Source organism: Seriola lalandi, unplaced genomic scaffold (assembly GCF_002814215.2).
Source record: "Seriola lalandi dorsalis isolate HSWRI2012SDOR001 ecotype SW California unplaced genomic scaffold, Sedor1 jcf7180002054887, whole genome shotgun sequence".
Taxonomy (NCBI): domain Eukaryota; kingdom Metazoa; phylum Chordata; class Actinopteri; order Carangiformes; family Carangidae; genus Seriola; species Seriola lalandi.
This window is the reverse complement of record NW_019525439.1, coordinates 725,633-749,849: the sequence shown is the minus strand read 5'-3', so window position 1 is coordinate 749,849 and position 24,217 is coordinate 725,633. Positions and strand designations below refer to the sequence as shown.

The 24,217-nt window shown below is 41.2% G+C and overlaps 1 protein-coding gene across 1 annotated transcript in view; it reads right to left on the bottom strand.

The window, feature by feature from the left end:
• Positions 1-5,605: 5,605 nt before the first annotated feature.
• Positions 5,606-24,217, bottom strand: part of cacng2b (calcium channel, voltage-dependent, gamma subunit 2b) — a 66,657-nt gene continuing 48,045 nt past the window's right edge. The window contains exons 3-4 of the mRNA XM_023429059.1: positions 11,589-11,729; positions 5,606-8,876 (exon numbers count right to left, since the gene is read on the bottom strand). Coding sequence (XP_023284827.1) covers positions 8,344-8,876; positions 11,589-11,729 — 674 coding nt within the window. The 3' untranslated portion in view covers positions 5,606-8,343. The remainder of the gene's footprint in view (positions 8,877-11,588; positions 11,730-24,217) is intronic.

The window sequence follows — 24,217 nt, the reverse complement described above, 5'->3', positions numbered from 1 at the left end:
CACACACACACACACACACACACACACACACACACACACACACATCTTGACTTTTCACCAGTAGGATAGTAGGCACAGGATATCTGTTCAGAGACTTTAATAAGCTTTATGGATAATACATGTGAGGATGTGAGGCAATTCAAAGAAACCCTGTGTTCTTTTGTACCAGCCTTCTTCAGAATATTTTTATACGCCATTGAATAAAGTAGTTTTTCTTTGACAGTCAGCGGGTTGGTCGTGTTTTCTCTTATCTGCTCTTCCCCTCTCAGTGCACAGATAGTGGGGTTTACTTTCACAGTCATGGTCAGGTCAAAACCACGATGAGACTCCAGCTCAATGTGGAGGGAAGTGTGTCCCTCTTCTCCTCTCCTCTGCATAGATATCTGCCACTGATTTCAGGTGGGACGAAGGTTTAAAATTACAGTTATTTATTATCTCCTCCCCTCCCCTTTTTAATGTTTTCTCTTTATCTCAATGTCACTTTGATCTCATCTTCCTTTTGTGCTTCTTTCCTCATCTCTTTTCTCTCTGTCTCACTTTCTCTGTCTCTCTGCCTTTATCAGTTTCTCCCTGGTTTGTTTCTTTTTTAAAACTTGTCCTTCTCACTTTCTGTCTCGTCCCTCTCTTTCTCTCTCTCTCTCTCTCTCTCCTGTTGTGTTCACTCCCCAGCTGCAGCCCGCTCACATCATTTCAGTCGTGTCCCTGGTTCGGCGCTAACAACCAGTAATCACCGTTTTAATCAGCGGTCTCCCATTCAAACCAGGTCAAAGCCACGTCCTTGTTCTCTCCCTGCCTCTCAGACCAGCTGCCACCATTCAAATGAGGGCGCGCTAGTTCAAATCAGACACAATGGTTTTTATCTCATTAAGCACCATATTGAAAGTGACTGTGCTTGTAATGATGATGAGACACTCTCTGTCCTGTTGCGGATGCAGTCACTGAATATGATTTTTGATCATTCTTTCTTTGCAGTTTTCTGTATCAGTATGTTGAGAACATATGAAGTTATTAGATAACACACAAAGGAACTTATTGGGCAACTTCTTTCCTGTGGAATGAAAACTGATTTGTAATGAGGATCTTTACAAAATCTGTATTTAACAACTTGTAATTGTTATTGCAGCACAGTGTTTTTCTACTCCTTGAGTGGGTGATCATAATTATAGCAATTAGGATCTTGTTCTCGTTCTTTCTGTCCTTATTGTTGTTTTGTTAGTAATGTGTGTGACGGTGTCTGCATGTTGTTTTCTGGTGTGTCAGGTTGTTGTCTTTCTTTTTTTCCCCGGCATATGGAAACAAAATCCAAATAATAGCAGTATTGTCTGTCACATCACAGCGCTTTGTGTACCAGTATGTAGATTTTACATCTGTTCCCTTTATTTGTGCCCAATAACGTGCATATGAATACGTGTAATGTGTGTGCCATTGCCAACCACAGTGGTTTCCTTCAGTGCTGAATTAAAGCTGAGCATGTAATGTAAATAAGGACACATGCACATAAGAAAAGGTGTAACACAAGCTCTTGATTATCCCTGGAAAATTACTCTGAGCTCACTTCAGCTGTATCCCACAGTCTGTCTTCTATTCATTTGAAATGGAGCATCAAGCCTTGGGTATATCACTTAATAACATCACAGGATAGAGTGTGGGCTGTTGCTTATTGCTTTGGGAGAGACTTCTTCATTTCCACAGATATTGAAACGGGTGGTCTGATATCACAAGAAATATCAGGCCCAGTCTATTTTGGTGGCTCTCTTATTATTACTCAGTCATCGGTACCATCTTAAAGCAGTCAATCCCTTTCAGTAATTAGTATTCAAAACATGTGCAGACGCACAGCACAGCAGGAACAACTGCTGTTCACCTTTTAGCCGCAAGAGAGGGCACAAGTGGTCACTGCAAAGCTGAGCTCTGCAGCAGGTGATAGAAGTTCAATTTATGATGTTTCTGACAGCGGGGTGACAGTCACAGTTTGTCTTCATAGTTTGGTTAAATTCAAACTATGAATTTAAAAAGTAAAACTAAACACTACCTTATAATGTGTAGTAATTAATGCAGGGTCTTTGCAGTATTCAGCATACCACTAAAGAATATTTTAAAACTGGTAATGCATTGCATATTAATGCTTACATGTGCCATTAGGTTTGTGCTTTTATTTAAAAGCATAAGTGCTTGTATTTTATCATGCATGGCCCCAGTGGGCACAGCACTACTGTAGTGCTGCCATGCTCTTTCTCACCGCATTAACAATGTGCTTTTGTGCAGCCATACAGCAAGGAGATACTCTGTGCTTTTATCATTCTTTTTTAGTGCACTTATGAAAAGGTTAAAGAAAATCTGTAAAGGAGTGCTGCATACAGCCCAGAAATGATGATGCAATTTAAATGCATAGACCTCTGTGCATTAAAGCCGAAGGTCTAACAACTGATTGGCTACCACTCATTACTTTACATACAAAGTTTCAACTGCTTCATCTTACATCCCCATTTGTGCAGTACATTTTGTGAGTGGTGCACCCAAATGTATGAGCTAGGCTAACATTTGCAGACACCTCCAGCATATCTCTGAACAATAAATTATCTTTTCTGTGGTGCTGAGAGGTCAATTCAATAGTTTAGAAATTTATAAATAGTTAATTAATTTTTTAGTTAATTATCATCAATTAAAGGTCCTATATTTTACACTTTTCTGGTGTTTTATTTCAAGTGTTGATCCATAAGAAGATATATTTGTTGTTTTAAGAACCAAAAACCATTTCAGTGTAGTTTTACATCTCCTCACTCAGGCTTCTCTCTGGAGCTCTAGCAACAACAGGTCGGTGAACCAATCAGAAGAGAGTCTCTGAGCCTAAACACTCAGAGAAACCAAATCCTGCAAGGTCAGATGGTGGGTCAGTTTGGGCAGGTCGGGCAGGTCTTGGGGGCATGGCTGAGAGCGGTGACTGCTTTTTTTGTGACATCACAAAGTTACAGAAGTCATGATGACTCATTTTAAGGCTCAGTCTCTGAATACAGGCTGTGTGCATTTCTCTCTGGACTGAGCGCTTTGATACTTTCACAGTATTAATATAGAACCTAGACCTGCTTTATAATCAAAGAAGACATAGAAATCTACCTTTATACAATATGGAACCTTTAAAACTGGTTGAATTTATTTGATTGAAAGCAGAGCCTGAGCTGCCTTATTGAAAGTCTTCTCAAGTACCAAAAGTTGAGTACTAATTAGTAAGTTTGGATAAAACATAATTTATTTATTTACACTTGGATTACTTTGAAATGCCATGCTCAAATTTTACTAATTATGCTCGTTTTTTTCCTATATTTCATATAGAAATGCATAAAGTATGTTTGGTGATCAGCCGGTGACTCCATTATAAAACTGACTGTGATTGGCCCCAGTGTGCATCTCTACACATCATATCTATGCAAGGTCTAAGTCTGCCTTGGGACATCAGGGCTTTATTTCAGCTATATTTCACTGCAGTGCTCCTCACCCAAACAAACACTAACACACAGTTTTGTATTCATGACACAGCCTGAGCACAGGGCGAAGAGTTGCAGCTCATATCTTACACCTACACTTGCTCTTTTTCTGATTCTCGCACTCTGTTTCTGCAGATCAGCTCTCCGTCTGTCTGGTGACTTTCTCTCTTATTTCCTCAATCTGACACTCCAAATTATATATAACTCATATTAATGTGCTCATTTGGCTGAATTTAAAGTGAACTGACATCAACCTTGGTCTCTCTCTTGCGCTGTGTGTGTGTTTGTGTGTGTGTGTGTGTGTGTGTGTGTGTGTGTGTGTGTGTGTGTGTGTGTGTCTAAGCATGGCTTGTTCCATAGCCCCTAACTGTCCGTGACCTAAAAAGCTTGCTAATTGCAGGTGAGCGAGGACACAGCAGCTGTTCCCCCAAACCTGCTACCCTCCTGTCTGAACTGCAGCGTGACAAAAAATCAGCCCTAATGCCTCCAAGCTCACCTGCAAAACAGCAGAAATATTTCATTACATTGTTTTCTGCCGTCTCAGAAACGTGACGCCCTGTCTCGCAAAAATTGTCCGATAGCAGCTCAAAATATTCACATTTGATTCACATTTTAAAGGACACTAGATCCCTTATAGGTGCTGTATTTAAAAATCTTGAAAGAAAGCAAGCCAACAGACATACAGTGAAACCATGGCCTGTAGAGACCAGCAATGGCTGCATGTTTTGTTGGTTTATGGTACAAATATTAACATCTCAAAAGTCATTTGCAAAAGATATATTATAAATTTCAACAAATAGCATGCTCAGTTCCTTAGATAAAGAAAACCCTTTTATTTATTTACTTTTGCTTGATACCCTTTAAAAGAATAGTTCAACATTTTGGTAAGTGTGCTCATTTTCTTTTAGGTGAACAGATATCTTAGCAGCCAGGTATCTTAGCTTAACATAAAGACAGGTAATGAAATCTGCCTTCCAGCACCTCTAAAGCTCATTAATTAACATCTCATATCTGATTTGTTTAATCCATACAAAAACCAAAGTGCAACAACAACAGTTTGTGATTTTATGGGGGGGTTGTGTGCCAGACTATTTCTTGGCCGGTAGCGGTAACTTCCTGCAGATGCACCGCAGGTTGTGTAAAGACTCCTCCCATCCAAAACAAAAGCAATAGTTCTCATTCTGTCTTTAAGTCATTGATTTTTGAATCTGTGCAATAGCATGAGATCTGATTGGCCAGGACCAGTGTTACATGTTGGAGGAATTGCATGTGTGAGGATTAAGTCACAATGCATTGTTTAAATGTAAATTTAACTAGTCACTATATGGTAAAGGTTTTATTTATCAAATCATAAATTGGTCCCATATACACTGGTTTAGAGTCATACTGATGTTAGTCTTGTGCTGCAATGCAGAAAGTCAACAAACTTTACCCTCTACTGTATTTATGGTGCTAAAATAGACTGGTGTGGAAGATTGATGCACGCTGGTGAGGTCATCGTATTCAAATACTAATAGGAGAAAATTTTCATGTACCTCCACACCAGAGGGGGGCAGTGTGATGCTGCTCGAGTCAGGGCTGAACAACGGCTCCCTCCACTCCTTTTTCTCTCTCCTCCCTCCCTCCTCTTCCCTCCCTCGCTCGCCTCTCTTCAGTAATCACAGCAGTACTGCAGAGAGACATGCCAGCCACTTTGATCATCACACCAGGGGAGGAGAGAGAGAGAGAGAGAAAGAGAGAGCGAGGGAGGGAAGGAGGGATGGAGGAAGAGAAGGAGAAGGAAAGAGAGAGGGAGCACACAGAGACAGAGTATCATGCAGCAGGACATCGAGGCTGATGTTGAAGAATTTGACATTTATTCTACAGCTGATGGAACGGCAGGTCGGCCAGCTAACAGGGAGATAAGAGAGGGAGTGGGTGAACGAGTGAGTGAATGACAGTGAAGAGGGACAGAACAGTGAGTGAGTTTTTGAATGAATGAGCGAACAAGGATGTGAATATGGGGAGTGAATGAACGACTGAATCACTGAAAGTGACAGAGTGAATAAGGAAATGATAGAGTGAATAAATGATGGAGTCATTTGAAAATTTAAAAAAACAGGAGAAAGACAAAGGACAAGGGGTTGATTGTATACTTTTACCAATGGATTAAGAACAGTGTAACAGCATTAATAAATCCCACTAACATGTTATGATACACAGCGTTTGCATCCTGACGAAGTCCTGCCTGTGCTGCATTTTCTTTCCCACCATTAACCCAGTAAGATAAAACTATTCTGTAAGAAAATATGCAATATGAGACAGTGAAGCTGAGGCTATAGCATAGAGCTATATGCTATAGCAATAGAGAGCCTATTCATTATGATGTGTGTATGATGACATTGTATGCTATGCCAGCTATTCCACTGAAACGTGGACGTATTACAGTAAAGTCCAACTGAAATCACGCACCTGCACCAATTTGCACCTTTTAGCATCTAAACGTATCAATGTTCACATCTAAAGCTTTTGAAGCTCTTCACTAGCCAACGAGCTATCTAGTCTGCATGTTCGCAATGCACTTTTTCCATTGGCAAGAAAGTGAAGACCCATCGGTGGCAAACTAATTTTGTTTGTCGCTGCGGGCGTGTCAACATTCTCCAGCTTCCGAGTAGTGACTTTGACTTTGACCAATCAGTACAAAATACAAAAAGAGAGATCCCAGAACTACAATGGCGAGCTAACGATCAGCAGACTTTGTCCAAGCTTGCAAAGAAAAGAAAGAAAAAAAGCTTCACAGCCCAACTGCATTGTGTTTTCTTTTTTGGCAAAACCCTATGGAGCTTCCAGACAAACTTCACCCACTTTTACATTATGTTTAAATTGCTCGTCTTTGAACCCTCCCTTTTTTCGTGTTGCTGAACATCCTCACATGACCTACTGTCCCACAATCCTTTGAGAGACAATTCATTTGTCTTCACTAAGCGTTGTGTTGCACCACGTTCAGTGGGTCTTAACCATCAGACCTTTCGTCCTTCAAAGGGTTAAATTGACGAACCTAACCCTGATTCTGTCTTTCTCTCAGTTTATCGCTCTCTCTCGTCTTTCTCTGTCGATTTCTTGCTAAAATGCTGTGAGTCTTAACATTGTGTTCTTGGACCAAACATGATACAACAATGACTTGTTCTGTTCCCTACGGGGGGTTCAATTTTTATTCGTCATCAGGATTGATGCATCCAAGTTCAGAATCATTCAGTTTTGGCACCTTGAAAGACATTACGCTTTTTTTAAATTCTCATTTACAACAACACAACGCAAAACCAAAGAACAAGAAAAATGAGACAAAGAAAGAGACTAAGGCTGTGTGAGAGTTCAAAGGAACCGAGAAAATAAAATTAAAAGGCAAGAAGATTTTCTTCTGTTAAAAAAAAAAAAGCCTTGATACGTTCTCCAAAGTTTGTTCTTTTTGTTTCAAGCGTAATGAAGCCCCACCCCAAATTACCCACTCAAAAAAAACAAACAAAACAGAAAAATTGAAATAGACACAGTACTGTAATATTAATTTCTACTTTGTCACTCCCACTGCCCTTACATGGTATCATTGTTCAGTTGTTCAAAACATAGGTTCCTTAAAAGCAGATCGGATGATTTTGATTAGCATGCATGTAAATTCTTAATTTTTTGGAGTCACTTAGCTTCACCTCGCTGGTAGCCATTGTTCACTCACGCACACTACTTTGTGTCTTTGGCAGTAGTGACGTTTCATAGTCCACAGTCTTCTTCAAGTTTGCAGAGAGATCCTCCATTACCCAGAGTTCTCTCTTCACTCCGCCCCGTCATGGAGCAAAAAAAGTGAGGTCAAGTTTTCACCTCTAGTTGACCCTAAACAAAGATGGCTGCCAGGGTTTCGGCGGAAGGCCAAAAGATTTTTTTTGTCGTTGTAAAAGAATGTGATAATGTGTCTAATACTAACCAGTATCAGTTTATCAAGTAGGCTGATGCCTTTTCCTGTCAAAGGAGCCAGTCACAATGAATCCTCCGTCTTGGTTTAGTTTCCATGACGACTTGATTTAGTTTCACTTGTAAGTAACTTTGTTTTCTTTTTTTTCTTGTTGATATTTTTGCACCAGGGAAGTCTAGTCATGATTTATTAACATATATATTCATATATTTATATATAATCAATACATATATTAACTTATGTGTTTTTTTTTTCTTTTTTTTCCTTTTTTTTTTGCGGCCTGAATTGCTCCCTGCTAAAATCCCACACCGCAATGGTTCACAGTATTAATGCGAATAAAGAATGAAATCAAGAAGATACAGCAACTAAAGAAAGGAGTGGGTTGTAAGGGAGGTAAGGGTGTGTGTGCTGGGGGGGCTTGTGGGTTGGTAGTGCGAGGGCGGGATCATAGGCGGGGCCGAGGGGCAAACTATGCCCCTTTTTCATCAGACTGAGGAAGAGTAAAAAATATAAAGTTCACCTCTAAATGGGCAGTCTGGCCAAGCCCACCACTCCATGGTTCCACAGCCCCGAGACAGACAACCACCGGCCACCCCCCCTCCCGACTCCTCTTTCCCCATCCTCCCTCTCAAATCTTTATAAACATGTTCAAAACTCGTTAAACAATGGTAGATGGGAAAATCATGCATGTTTCTTTTTTTATGCATTTTTTTCTGTTTCCTTTTTTTTAAACTCTGATCATCTGAGGTGCTGTGGAGCGCTCAGATCTCCCCTCCTGTTGCTTAACTAAACCTCACTCCATCAATCCATTTAAGCCCCTTTCGCTTCCTCTTTCCATCTCCTTACACCATGATCTGTCTTTTGCCGCCTCCCCCCAAGTTCCCTCTGATTTTTTTAGTGTCTGAGGGCCGTCTGTCAGTTTCATACAGGTGTGGTGCGTCGGTTGGCGGTGTTGCTGTGGCCGCCTGAGTCTTTCAGGTCCTTCTGGATGCAGTTGTGGACCTGCAGGAAGTTGTGGTCCCTCTCCGTGGAGTTATAGGTGGCTGTCGGGGTGCCCGATTGGCCCTTGGGCAGCGTGTACATGGACAGCTCGGTGGAGGGCAGCGTCCCGAAGGCCTTCAGGCCCACCGGCGATGCCTCGCGGGAGTGCGAGGGATCGGTGGAACGGGACGAAGAGCGTGAGCGGCGTCGATAACGGTAGCGGTAGCTGGGGATGCGCGTTATGGCCGCACCCTGGAGGTAGTCAGCGGCTCGCGCCCCCACGCGCAACTCCCGATGGCGGTCGATGAACATGTGCACAGCCAGCACGCCCACCATTTCGGCCATGATGAAGGAGAGGGCGCCGAAGTAGAAGGACCAGCCATAGGAGTAACTGTTCTTCTTGGAGTCACTCTTGGAAGGGTCCCCAGCGTTGGCTGATATGTACACAATGATTCCTATGATGTTGCTCAGGCCTGGGACACGGAAAGAGGGAGGGAGATTAGATTAAAGGTAAAACACACCCAAACTGTTACTCAGATAAACCCACACATTAAACAACAAAACACTTCACAGCTGAAAGAAATTGCTAAAGTCACCGACTAAGAGCCGTCAAGCTCGACAGAATCATAAACGAGAAACAACAATTTTGCCACCAATTCAATCCCTCTGCCTGCTTCATCTATTGGACCTGCATGTAGCTACTTACAATTAATTACTAATTAATAATTAGTTAGCTGGTCAGTTAATAAATAACACAATTTTGATTATCTGATTAATGCAATATGTTTTAAAATATTAGGTAGTTATATTTTCTCAAATGTGACATGGTGCTATTTTTCTAATTTCTTTATATCCTGTGATGTGTGTGTGTGTGTGTGTGTGTGTGTGTGTGTGAGTGTGTGTGTGTGTGTGTGTGTGTGTGTGTGTGTGTGTGTGGATGGGTGAATGAGAGGCAAATATAAGAAGTGCTACATGTTCACGCAGTCCATTCACTGTGTAAATCGACACCTATTTGTTGTGAAGCTGTTGATAAAGAAAGCATCATTCATTATCTGGAGCATTTGTTTACATCCCAGTTGCTACTGTTGTCCACATGAGCCAAGTGGCTAAATAGACGTACGTCACAGAGAAGACAGAGACAGCTGATCGGTGAGGGTGACGGAGAACCCGAAATCTGCTTCAAATAAATCAGTAACTTCTTAGATCTGTGTGTCCAAAGCATGAATGTGAAAGGAATCTGTTGTAGTCGATAGACCACACGTTTCCAAAAACACACAGATTTCAACTGTGGCTACTGACAGCCAGCACTCTCTCTCTCTCTCTCTCTCTCTCTCTCTCTCTCTCTCTCTCTCTTGTTCTCTCTGACTTCCCCTAGATCCTCCTCCTTCCCTTTTTTGAGATCCAAACTGGGGCAGATTCACTCTTACATTTATTTCTTGTATTCTATTTGAATATCTCTCTTTATCTTGTTGTTCATCCCCCAACCTCCCACCCCCGCAGCCTTTCCTACCTCCACCATTGCTCAAATTCACATCCTCTTGTCTCTTGTCTTGTCTTGTCAGTCTCATCTGTCTCACCTTTTTCTCTCCATCTCTCCTTCCTCTTCTCCCTCCCTTTATTTTGATCGTCTATTCCTCTTGTCATACATCATCACTCTGGCCGAGTGCAGCCAGAAATACACACATGGACAGGCAGACAGACAGAAGGACAAATATGCAGATAAGCAGTGAAAACAATAATGCATAAAGAGGCAGAACGGCAGACTGAGGTGTGAGGACTGTGAGGGCCTGATTGAGATGGATCAGAGCAGAAGAGTATCAGGGACACCTTATTTTTAGAGTGTAATCCCAGTGGCCTCCTCTTAGCCTAGCAACAGGGCGAGAGAGACAGACACAGACAGTGAGAAAGAGAGAGAGAGAGAGTGAAACAGGGAGAACTGCATCTCTCACTTTTGACTTGGAGGGGAACTAGTTATCTAGTGCAGCGCAGTAGGCCATGGCCTAGAACCAGAGTACAAACACACATATGTATGCACACACAAAAATACACACCAAAAAAATGCTCTGGCGAAATGGCAACCTGCGCTATCTTTGTCTCTGTCGCTCTCATCCCGAGGCGATTGTTGTACGCTACACACATGTCGAGCTCTACGCAACACGTCACCTGGCGGTCAGCGAGCACCATCATGGCCGCCGCTGCCCCCAAGACAGGACATTTTCATTTCATTTCAGCTGCTCCCCAATTTTGTGTCTGTTTTCACATGTTTTGATAATGTGGCTCCATCAGGATTTCATCCACCTCTTTATTTCTTTCTCTGCCTCCTCATCCAAATTCTCACTCTCTATATTTTCTTTTATACACAGGTGGAAAAAAAAGTAAGGGATTATTTTTGTATAGATAGCATCACATTGGCCACTTAATGAGTTTCTGAGTCAGGCAAATGGAAATATAGCTGTCTTTGTTGTTGTATATAGTTTTTATGGAAAACATCCTCTGACCAAATGTAAAACTATTGAAATCTATAATTTAAAGCCAGTAATGCATTTTTTTTTCTGGATGCAGATCTGCATCATAATAGAGAACTTTTCCAATCTTTCCCAAAAAATACTGAATCTGCACCTGAATCGTGATCCTGAATAAAAACTTTCTAACTTTTCTACGGTGGCCCTGAGAGTTCAACTCACTGCAACTTTAGAAAATGCAAATTCAGAAAACATTTTCATTGATTTGACAACGGATAATTCTCACAACACAACGAAAGACAGAAACACAAACGACAACAGAAGTGTTTCCAGGGGACACAAAAAAGGAACAAATTATTATAACATATATAGTGGACTTATACTATCCCACAATGCATCACGAAATGTAGAACAAACGATGGTCACTAACCAAGCTATAAATACCATCGTGGATTGAGCTAGCGCTGGAAGAAAGAAAAACGGCACAGAGAAAATGACTCGAGTCACAAATATATACGAAGAAATTCACTCTATTCGTTTTGTTTTTGCATTTCGTGCTTTGAATTGTGACAAAGACACAAGACTATCCCCTGTTTGTTAGAATTTAGATGCATTTGTTCCACTGAACCAAGTCTGTTTTTCTGGTCATCACCATTCCCAAACAACTGGAGGAACAGTTGTTTAAGAGCGCTGTCAGATAATAAAGCTCGATGTTCTTCATACCTGCGGAGACGAAGAGGATGCCAGCGCTGAGGATGATGTTGTGGCGTGACTTGTAAAACTCGCTGGCCGCGATGCACAGCCCCCCCATGAAGAGCAGGATCACACTCAGGATGGGGAAGATACTGGAGGCTCGTACAGCGCCTGGGTACACACACATCGAGGCAAAAATAATTGTCATTGTCACCACAGGCACAGATTCTTAAGGTGTTATTGGGCTGTTGTGTAATGCAGCAAATTAATCAGAAAGTCATCAGAAAAAAAGCAGCTGTTAAAAAAAAAAATCTTTTTGGCGACACCCTTTGCAATCTGCAAAAACAGAAGACGATAAATAGCATGACATGGATGACGGAGATGGAAGACCTTGTTGAAGTTGAAATTTCAGTAGCAGATGTGGTTTCTAAAGCATGGAATAGGAATCTTCAGTGAATCAAGGCTGTTTTCCTTGGGTCCACCTGCTGAAGAGAATCGCCATCATGAGCTGTGTTGTTGGACTATCAAACTCAGAGGACAGTCAGTAAGAGAGAAGGAGTGTTTTGAAAAGTATAATATGAACTTTAATAGCTTGTTGTTGCCGTTTGACAGCTGACTCTCAGCTTGATACCGCCACTTGAACATCTCAACAGGGAGCAGTTTTGAAAGCCTGTCTCAACTATTATGCTGCGATGATAGTACGACTTCAACAGAAATTATGCTGAAATGAATGAACACCATTTGTTCCCAGGTATGTAGGTAGGAAGATCTCTTACACTGTGCTGTATATTCTGCATTATGATACACTGTACCTTGACCTCTTCTATTTTATTATTATATATTTATTTTCTCCTTTCTTTCTCCTGCTGTTTATCTTCATTTTGTATCTGTCCTGAAGATCTCTCCTCAAATGAGCAACGTGTCTGTCCCCCTCTATCAGATCGCTCCATCTCTCTGACTCTCCATCTGCCTCTGTCCTCTTTCCTTCTCCTATCGGTCTGTCCATCAGCTGTCCGACTGCTTGCCCTCTGCGTGGCTGATTTGCTGATTGGCTTCGGGGTTGTCATGGTGCTGCCGTGTTCACGGAGCTCGATCTGGCCTCTGAAGCGGCCAATGTCACATTCCTGAAGTTTTGGCGGTTTTCATGCCAAATCGGTTTCCTGCTTAATTCTGCTTCCCTTGTTACAGATATCATATTCCATGATCCACTCTTTCTCATTCTTCACAAGGACACAAACGGACAAATTAATTATTAAAGCTAATATTTTTAATTTATATACCATTATGTCCATATGAGGTATGGAGTCTTGTAAAATACTAAAAATTTTCTCCATTCTCTGCTATTGAGAAATGTTGATTGATTTTGTCAGTTCAATTGATTTGAAATGACTTGACTAAATAATATATTTGATGACAATCTGACTGTGAACCAGCATTTTTGTGATTAAACAACTTTCACCAAAGCAACTATAGATGCTTGGTAATTTTTACAGTAGTCTGCAGAAACGAACACTCTCCGCACTTCCAGTCCAAACAGTTAAGAGGTTGAAAAATAATTCCAGTTTATTACAACTTAGGTAGTTTTGTCTATTATTCCTATCAGCAATTCCAAGATATTATACTGATGTAACCCCATGCGTTATTTTGTTCATAAACCATTGTATATTGTCCTTTATTAAATGTATGTAAGCATTTACATGGGGAGAAGTGTAAATTACCATGACATTGAATGTAACATAAAAGGTTTGTTTGTAAGGTTGGTCGTATTCACGTGGTGAAAACAGTGAGAAAACCTAATCTGTTTTTTTATTCTCACATACTACATTGCTATGTTGTATCCCACCTTCTAATTGGTCAATTATAAAGCAACGTCAAGTTCCTTGGTTCCTGATTGGCCAGGGGGCGGGAGAACAGCAAGCGGTGGGACTCAACAGTGTTAAGCAGCTGCTCAGGTGTAGCTGCCTCGTCGCTGCTCGGCAGGAGAGCGGAGACGGTTGTCTAACAGGAAAGTGTGTAAACAAAGTGTTATCGTTGCCTATGCGCTTCACAGAATGTAGTATGGACGTTACGAAGCTCAGTGAGTTCAATTCAGTAACATTTTGATTAACTACCGCGTTTCCAGCGTGTCAGTTACTAGCACGCTAAGCTAGCTCGCACGGATTTTGGACTCATTTAGCTTGAGTGCTAACCGCTCGCTAGCACCTCGGTGGATATCATCAGCCCGACGACGAGCAAGAGGAGACCAGACAGCGCACTGGGTGACCAGGTAAAAACCCAACTGCACCTCTGGCTACGAGGGAGGAGACACCTTCTTCATCCACAGTCAAGGACTGGTGAGAGGAGCACCCCACTCGGTTTCTTACGGAGTGAGGTAGACTGGACTGAGGTGAGTAACCCTGATATAAAGCGCGGCCGCAGTCAGCGGCCGCCACCTTTCACACCAGCCTGTAACAGGCCTGTATCAGGAGGTTTAATTTTATTTCACTACCGGCTTCACTTTTTTTTTTTTTCATAGTGTGGGGTCTCAAATATTGATTGTGTTGTTTTATGGTTTGAATGTTTTAAAGTCCATTATTTAATTAAAGGTACCTTAGAATTACCAGTAGAGCAAATTAGAGGTTAAAGAGTAATTAAAGGATTAACAGTAATCAAAAGAAAAAGTATTTTCTGTGCTTTTACTCTTGGTTGTGTTTCTAATAACAGTCTTAATGTGAATTTGAGTCAGTAGGGGAGAGGGTGAATATTTTGACTGTTTACTTGATTGCTTTATTGAGATTTTCTTATACAAGGTGCTTAGGCCGCAACCATATTTTAATGGTGCAGTCATTGAATATATATTTTATACTTTCTTATTCAGACCTAATTTTGGTTTAATAAATTCTTTTATGTTAAACACTGAGATGGTTTGATGTAAATTATTATAGATAAGGTGAAAGTTAAAGAGGGTTAAAGGGGCAGTAAAAGTGAGACCACATATAATGTTATAGTCTTTATTCATTCACACAGTGGACATATTACACGGGTAGTACCGTCATTAAGAGTAAGTTGACAAATCTAGGCGCTGTTCATAAGACCAGTGAGTAGAACATTGTTATACTCACTTAATTTATTGTTGAGGTTTGGGAACACAAACATCACTAAGGAGAAATCTGACAGTACAAGAAATTCTAGCGGTCATATTGTCATATGTTTTAAGGTATTTTGAAGAAAACGTGAACAACTCTGTCTTAGCAATGTGCTCCCAGAGTACAATGTTATTATAACCAATAGAAATGAGGGCCAGAACTACCTAAATAAGACTTCAGTTGTTTAAAAAAAAAAAAAACGAGAATGAGCTTTTACTGCCTTGCTCAAGGGCACCTAAAAATGGCTGTTAAATAGAGAAAAGTGCATGTCGCTCAAGCTTGTCCTTGAACTTTTTTCTTCATAACTCTCATCTTTTTTTCTTCCCTTTCCTTACCCCTTTTTTCCTTAATTTCTTCTTTCCATCCATGTATCTCTCTCCCTCTATCTCGCTCTTGTATAGCTGCACTGTGATGACTCCATTCACTGAAGCAGATCAAATATTAAGGTGACCTCAGAGTTGGCACTGCACCAAGCTTCCCCTTCTCCTCCTCCTCCTTCATCCTATTTGTTTTAACCCCATCTCCTCTTCTTCATTGACATGTGCTGTCAGGGCAAATTTTCTTCCAAGGTGGAAAGCCCGTCATACCAGCCAGATACTATATGCACACACAAACACACACACTCATCTTTTTTTCCCAGACTAAGCGGAAATGCCTCCTGTCACACACACACACACACACACGCACGCACACACGCGTGTGTACACCTGTATTGCACTCGATTTACCACTCACTAGAGGTGAACACAATGCTGGCAGAGATTCTTTATGATGTTAAGAGACACACAAACATAGCACATACTACCACAGACAAGACTTAATGTATGGCAGCATGCTTGTATTTTGCAATGAAATTTTTTATTGACTGTCTGCCAAGCCCCACCTGCCTTAGCTACTGTTGTTACACATGTCACGTGCTGCATTTTAGCACACAATATATGTAGTTTATATTGACAACAATGGCAAATTAACCACCTGAAATTTGCAGTAAGGTTTGAAACTATATAGTTTTAGACACAAGCAGGCCTCTCGTTTATACATTTTATGTATTTGATAACTTCATCTTCAGCTTTTTTTTTTTTTTTTTTTAAGTTTCTGGTTGACTTGTTATGAAATAAGAGCTCTGCTAAGTGGTCTGAAATTTTATGGCTTTATATTGGACATGATATCATCCTAACTCGGTGTCATAACAAGGTGGAGACTAACATTAGCAGAAGAGCGTAGGTGGTTGTCATTAGGGTGACTGGCTGACCAGATGTCCCTGTTTTTTCGGGGTTACCTGGCTCACTCATTGGTTAGGAGTTCATAACCAGGCAGTAGACTAACACAAACAAGTGGCCTTCACAGTTTTTAATAACAGTACAACAGTAACCATGGTCAAAATACATGCCTACCCGCCTTTTATATTTCATAGGTAAAAACATATATTTTAATGATATATTTAGCCATTTCTGATATCTGGTCACTTTAGATATCATGGATATGGAAGGAACATGTATGTTATGACATAGCTGTAGTTTTTATGTATGCTAGCAAATTAATTGTTGTTTGATATGAATTTCTAATATCAATGTTGTATTTAATGCAACAATGAATATGGATAGAAAATGTTGAGAACATGTTTTACTTTTTTAAAAACATTAATGAAAGAATTGGCCAATCGGAGATTATATTTAGTTGCTGAATCTAGCTAGCCTTGATGTCAGGAGTTAAGATTTCAATAAAGAGTGATACAATTATAGGACGCTACAAAAAGAATGCAACTGTGGTGGGAAGCTGAAATTGACAAAATACAAAGGGAATAGGGGGATAAAAGGGGAAAAGAATAGAAAAAAGAATGGAAAAGAAATGAAAACAGAGGAGGAAAAAGAAGACGAGACAAGAGGAGAAGCGAGAAGACTGCAGGCATTCACTTCTCTGTGAAGCTGCTTTGCCTCAAGCGATCTCTGTCGCTCTCTCTTTCCCTCTCTCTTCCCCTCTCTGCACTTTTGCTTTAAGCAGAAGGCAGGGAGTTTAAAAGGAAGAATTTTTAACCAAATGCGCTGGCCTCCAGGCGCACCCTGCCACCAAGCACATCACAGCGCAGAGAGAGGTGAGTTGGGAGTGAACAAGCTCCAGCAGCAGCAGCAGTGTGAGGAGATGTCTGAATGTTTTCTTGCGTGGTAGTTAAAGCATTATCGCCGTCTCGACATCAATCAATACACCTTAAATGTCAATATGACAAGTTTGACTATTTCATTTGTTTTTATTCGCTCTATACGTGACACGCTTTAGTGATTATCAGATCTTCCAGTGCTTAAAATTTACATAAATATCAACTTGATTATGTGAACTCAGACCACATTCGGAGGTGGTTGGGGCCAGGTGTTCACATTCTTCTAGCAGTGTGAACACAAATGCGTCCTGGGCCAGATTGAAGAACCGCCTACTCTACTGACGTCCTCTGATGCAGTCTGATTAGTTCCGCCACAGTTTCATAGGCCCTGTTCTGGTATTTGACCCGGTATGAACATCTGTCCTCGGTGATCCGATCACAAGTGGTTAACTCTGTTCGTCAGTTCACACCTGGCTTTAAAATGCATCTCCACATGCGTCTTGATTGACCACTTGTGATCACATGTCACTTCCCCGCTTTACATGCAAATAAACAGGTATGCGTTGTTGGTTTTTATCGACAGGCGGGTCTTAATGTGATTGTGTGTGTAAAGTAATGCAGTTCTTCGAATGGCCACTTGAGACTGGCTTCAAAAGCTAGTCAATCCCTGTAGACTCCCATGTTAAAATGCCCAAATTTACAGCCTGGTACAAAAAACAGTTTTAGTCTCTATGGCTAATCTCCTCCATCGTGACAACTGTATGGCGGGAAAGCTTTCATATAACTACTCGTTTAGATTTTATTATGGATTAAAGTTCTGCATATTTTACGGCGTGCTGCTTTGAGTGACAGACATATGCCTGCCACAATCCGGCATGCACCGAAGTCTCGGCTTGACATGTGCCCCTCCTCTTTGCCCATTTTTAGCTGGAAGTTTGGCAGAGTCAGGTACTGGCAAGATGGCAATGATGGAACGGCCCACTCTGAGCTTCAAAACTGCTCTTCAGAAACCTATTGGTGACGTCACAGAGGCTACATCCATCTTTATTTACAGCCTATGGTGTGTGTGAGAGAGCGCGAGTGGGGCATGCAGGGGGTTATTTAATATAAAGGGTAAGGGTAAGTGACGATCACAAGTGGTCACTCAAGACGCATGTGGAGATGCATTCAGTCAGGTGTGAACTGACGTATTAAGAGCTGTCCACTTGTGATCGGATCACTGAAGACGCATGTTAATAGTAGTGCTGACCGAATAAGCTTATTTTCATCGTCATCGCGATACGAACCCATGCATGCAGGGTTTTCAAGCTGCAGCGTCTGAGCGAAATGAACCGGAAAAAACTCTACCGCCTTTTGGTGTCGGGCTGCAGCCTCTCACACACACACACACACACACACACACACACACACACACACACACACACACACACACAGCACACAGTACAGACCAGTGAGAAGTGAACTTTTTACTGGAGCTGACATCTACGGATGTGGTTCTGTGAGTGTCATCACAACCTTTGCGAGTAAAAAAGCAATTGGCGTCCTTTATCACACCACCTGTTCGACAAGATAAGAAGTGTATAGACTGCAGCTTCATTTGCCACAAACGTCTGTAAACATATAGCTAAAGTCTGAGACAACAGCACCCCCCCTCTCAGCAATGTTACCTGCAGCAGAGGGAGGGGGACGGAGGAGATGACCGATGGTGACCTTTGTCTGCGTTCTTCATTCAGCTTCGCTCAGCAAAACTGCACATCCACACCTCAGTATTTGTTTATTTATCACAAGTAATATCGTCATCGCGAAATTAAACAGTGTCGTCGCACATCGCAAATTTTCCTCATATTGTGCAGGCCTAGTCTGAAGTATGTCTGTAGTTTGCTGGGTTGAGGATGCTGGAGGCTGCTGTGGGGACTGAACCTCTGACTTCCTGGTTGTGGGATGATCTGTGAACATCAGGCCATCCTACATCATTGCACCATGCCACACATATCATCTGTCATGCCAGACAGCATCTACTGTATCTACTGTACAAGATGCCGTTCTGAAACCTTGCTGCTACTAGCTTATTGTCTCTGACTCTAGTGAAATATGAAAACAGCTATTTTCTATTAGAAAAACTCTTGATTTTTTTTTTTTTTCAGATTTTGACCTCCAGCAGCTTCAGAGACACTTTAGAGTTTCTCCAATTATTTCCACATGCACGCAAATGTATTAACTGATGGATGTCACTGCCACTGCCATATGTAACCGCCAACATAGTGAACAGTGATAACTCATAAGATTTTCAGACTTGAGCTGAATTTATAGTTTGACACAAGGGGTTAATGGGAGTGCTGCCATAAGTACCTACAGAGGGAGTTTTGATTCATAGTTGAGTGTCAGATTTCACCCGTTGATGTCGCCTTCACTACACGTCACATATATGATCAGACCGTATTATGCTTTATATTCCCTACAGTAACTGTATGTATGTTCCTTCATATACTTCTATGTATTTATTGAATTGGAGTTGCAGTTGACATTATTTTGCTGTGTCTCGTTCATTCATTGATAGAAAGCGGGGATCGTAGTGAGCAGAAGGTCTGCAGTGTAATCACTTTGTTAGAGGTCTGTAACTGAAAAAAAAAAACTCCCTTAATATTGTCTCCACTCTCAACAAGCTCCACCGGTGACAGAAACATGTGGGGGAAAAACACAAGCAGCCAATCCCAGTTCTTGCTGTCTCCATGTGGTATCCTCATCGACGCTGTTGCCCCACTCTGTAGTTACATTTTTGATAAGCCAGCACATCAGCTTTGGCGTAGCCTACAGCGTAACCTCGGAGCCTGTGCGCTTAGGTACGGTGTAGCTTGTTAACTAAGAAGTATAAATCCAGCTTTTCTACCTGCTAAGTCATTACATTTCACTAAAATGTTATTACTACATTCCAGATTAGCACAATTAGTCTAAATCACTGTAGGTTAAATAGTGTGATTGACATTATTGCTCAGTGTGTTAAGAGATAATTATGAAATTTGACAGCAATTAGCAGGTATCACTAGCAAAAGGATCAACAGTTGCCTCAGTCTATTATCTAGACCCATGTATCCTATACAGTTGCAGGGGGATCGAGTCTATCCCAGTTTATATTGGGATAAGGATACACCCTGTAAAAGGTCACCTGTCTGCTAATCATCAGCACATACGTGATTTGTAATAATGTTTCTATGTTTCCCTGTTGGATCATGCAGGGTTATTAGTTTACTGATGTTATTTTAAATTAGAAGAGAGTTGGGAAGGCTTTACAGCATTGCTGCACATACTGAGACAATTATCCTCCTTCTCTAAAACCTTTTCGTTCTGTCTTTTACACTTTCACCTTCCCTTCATTTCTCCCAGTGCTTGCTTGGTTTTGCTGCAGCAGAGTGTGTTTATACTGTGTGTGTGTGTGTGTGTGTGTGTGTGTGTGTGTGTGTGTGTGTGTGTGTGTGTGTGTGTGTGTCTGGCTGACGTATAGTTTCATTAGCTGTGCAGCACTGGAGAGCTTAGTAATTGTGGCTGAATTATAGAGGTGGGGGTGGACACCACCATGGGAGCTCCCTGGGTTCACACACGCACACACCTATACACACACGCGCGGACACACACACGAACTTGTATACACACAAGCTACAGTAAAGTGCAGCAACCCCCCATTACTTTGTACAGACTAGCTCAACAAGCAACAGAGTGAACACACTCATCGATCAGGCTCCCACCCACTCACTTGCTCTCTCTCCCGCTCCAAAGAGGGGTGTTTCCCATACACACTGTACACTACCCACGCAGGAATGATTTGCTTGCTTGCTCTCTCTCACACACACACACACACACACACACACACACACACACACTCTCTCATCTAACTTCTAGCTTACACATAAACACACACACGCACATTTCGCCCACGTGGGAGAACCCAGCAGCAAAGAACCTGGTAGTGGGAACTGGGCAAAACAGCTACAGGGGAATAACTAATAGCGAGTGTGTGTGTTTGTGTTTGTGTGTGCTTGTGCGTGCATGCAAGGTTATCAAACACGTTGACCGGCAGAGTCGTTTTTAGATGAACGAAAGGATCTTATATATGGGGAAGAAAACTCTAAGCATGAATACACACACACATCTGCAGACAGATGTGTATTTGCATGTGCCTGTGTGAGTACATGTGTGTTTGTGTATTAATGCTGTACACACATGAGGGAGCTTGCACAGCCTGCCACTCATACCGTGTTACTCATGTAAATCGTGATATGCCTCCATGTCACAACTCGGCTCCCAAAAATAGCTGTGGTGACATCAGTGAGTCGGATGATGTCATTAGTGGGTGACGTCACGTGTCGCCTAGCATCCCGATCTGGAGTATTAGCATTATGTACGAGGATCCAGCCGTCTAATTATAGCAACAGCAAGACTGCGCTGCTTCCACTTCAGAGTGTTCATAGCGAATCAGGACTCTGTGTGTGTGTTCTTGTATTTCTAACTATATGAAGACCAAGGTTTAAACCTTACGAATCAGGACATTTTGCCTGATCCTCACTTGTTGAGATGCTGTTTGTGGGTTACGAAAGAGAGAGATTTAAGGTCACTTATGAAAACTAACATTTTAACATTGACACAATATCACTCTAAAGTACAACTTTTAAGTACTTGCACTTGAATATATATACATATAGCCATATGTCTGCTTCAAGCTTCTATCTCTTTACATTTCTTAGAGAAATATTTTACACATTTTACATTATACTTCATGGAAATTATTAAATGGCTCTAACTAGTAGTTGCTTTGTAGATGAATCTTTTACATGTAAATTGTGTGACCGGTTTATAAGACATGATGCACTGTTGTAGATCAAACTTCTTCACATTATTAAAATTAGCTCCACCTCATCCAGTTACATCAAAATTCTGTTTATCAGTAATCAATAATACTTAATAGTACTTACTACTTAATAAATAATCTGTTAATGCATTTAGCTATTTTTACCTTGTGGTATTGCTACTTTTGCTTAAGCCACTAAATGTAGATCAGATTTTTGTCACTGCAAGTGGTAGTATAAAAAAAAACAACACTGGCAGACATCATGGAGATGACCCAAAGAAACTGAGATTAATGTGCAGAAAACAATATAGACTAACCTGCACCACGTGTCACAAGTACAACAAACACAGTTCCACCACTGATTAGGGTAACACTCAGGCATGGTTTTGGTTAGGGCCTAGAGAATCCATTATATCAATGAGGGTCCTCATGAGTATAGAAGTACAAAAGTGTGTGTATGCCTGTGCATTGCTCAAGCCACTTAGAGCCAGAGCTGAGCTGTTGGCCATATCTAATCCCATTCAACGGGTCCGTGCACGATACGACACACACATAGACACGTCAAACAGTCGCTCACACACTCACACTCATATACTGGCACATACAGAGACACACACTCACACATTGTGTGTTATATACACTGTTTCACTTTCCACCCTTTCCAATTCTACAAACACGCAGTTGCTATAGTATCACAAATTTACACACGGACACGGACAAATTTAAATTGAACCACAGATAATTCTTGTGATGTCCAAGTCAAAACAAACTTTTTTTAACATGTCCACACACACACATCCACACACAGATGGCCACGTCTCCTCAGGTGTAAAACCGAAACACACACTCTTTATCTCATTAAGTGTTGACAAAAGTAGGCTAAATAGTCATTAGTCAAAATTAGTCATAACCTGGATCTCTTTTTTTTCCATGAGTAAAGTGAATGAACAGGTTTTCATCTTGGTGACATCAAGAGACATCTTGTCACATAAATCTGTGATCCCACAAAGTCCACCAGCACAAGTTTAAAGTTCATGTGCGATAATAGTAAACGGTGCAAGAGATGAGAAACACAGTCGGCTAGACAGTGGGCTATACATCATGAATTGGCTTATACAGGCCAACTGAGAGTCTCAGCTGGCTGAGGTGAATGCTATGTCCTCGTATCATCTTTGTTTTCAGGACAGTTTGTGACTTGAATTTTATGTCTTCCACTTTCATTTAAATTAACGGTCTCAATTTAATTAATCGAGGAATCTTTTTTGGTGCATTACCAGCACAAACACATCTCACACGAGGAGTCGTTGCCGTTTAAAAATATCTAATCAGGAGCTTGATTTTTCTCCGAGTGTCATGAAACGTTTGTTCTAACACTCTAATACGAACTATAGGAGTGTCTCCTGGCCGTGTGGCGTATTTGGCCTTTGTTGCCATGGTTTTTATTTGGATGCCCCAGTTTTGTGATTTTGTGTGATGCATATTTTTGTACAAAGTCTTGTCCATCTACTAAGACTGTGAAGTAGAAGTCTGCATGGATCCAAAATGTTGGACCTCTCTCAAAATGATCCAGTAAGAAGCCTACCTGGTGCCGAATGCATAAATTAATTTTCAGAAGAAAGCTGTCTCTTATACACATCTTTGACCTTTGCATCGAGTCTGTGCTGCTTGATGAATCCACGTGGACAGCATGTGATGTATCAGTGGCAGCAGCAGGCGCGTCGTGATGACCCTCCGTCATCACCTGTCATGGAGGCAACAGGTCGTCAGGATCAATGAGGGAGAAGCTTTTACTGAAGCAAACCCCAGTCAGACACAGTGAAGCTACTGATGTTTCCAGAAGCCGTCATCCTGATTTTAACATAAATTTACTTTCCTTTTCTTTAAACCCTTTTTTAAATAAAACTACATAAAGTACGGTGACCAGATTTCTGATATGAAAACTGCAAACATTTCCTGTTCAACGGTCAATAAATCATCAAAATATCCAATTTTTTTATCTATGAATTAAAAAGTGGGACAGTTCTGGTTTCATGTATTTTGACCACAGTAATTGTTGTACTGTAATAAACTATAGTTGGAGACGGGGGTTAATTTGAGATTTCTGGGGAGGGGGAGCCTTTGTCTTTGTGAAGGGCCCCATCCCACTTGGACAGAAGTTTGGTCACAAGTTTAAGTGTTTTACATCATCATAGATGTTATTTGGTACATGGTTATCAGAGTCACTGTTCTGTCCTGAAGGAATGCATTTAGATGGACGCCTGGTTATACTTTAAAATGTCTGGAAAGATACATGATTGGTGGGGGGGTCTGAGGGTCCTCCCCAGAAAAATATATTGTGATTTAAAACAGACTTCCTGCACTTTTACACTAACTAACCTCTTGGATTAAGTGAAGTAACAGCCCCCTGCACTAGTCTAGATTAGTTAGACTGAGCTGCTGTGAAACCCAAGAATGCATCAAGAACAGTTTATAACTGGATCAGGACAGGAAGTGATTATTAGAAGGAATGTCTGTTTCATATTTGAAATTGTTTATAAAAACACACGGTATCTAATTTAGTAGTAGGCTGCAGGCTACTAGACCATCTTCAAATTTAACAA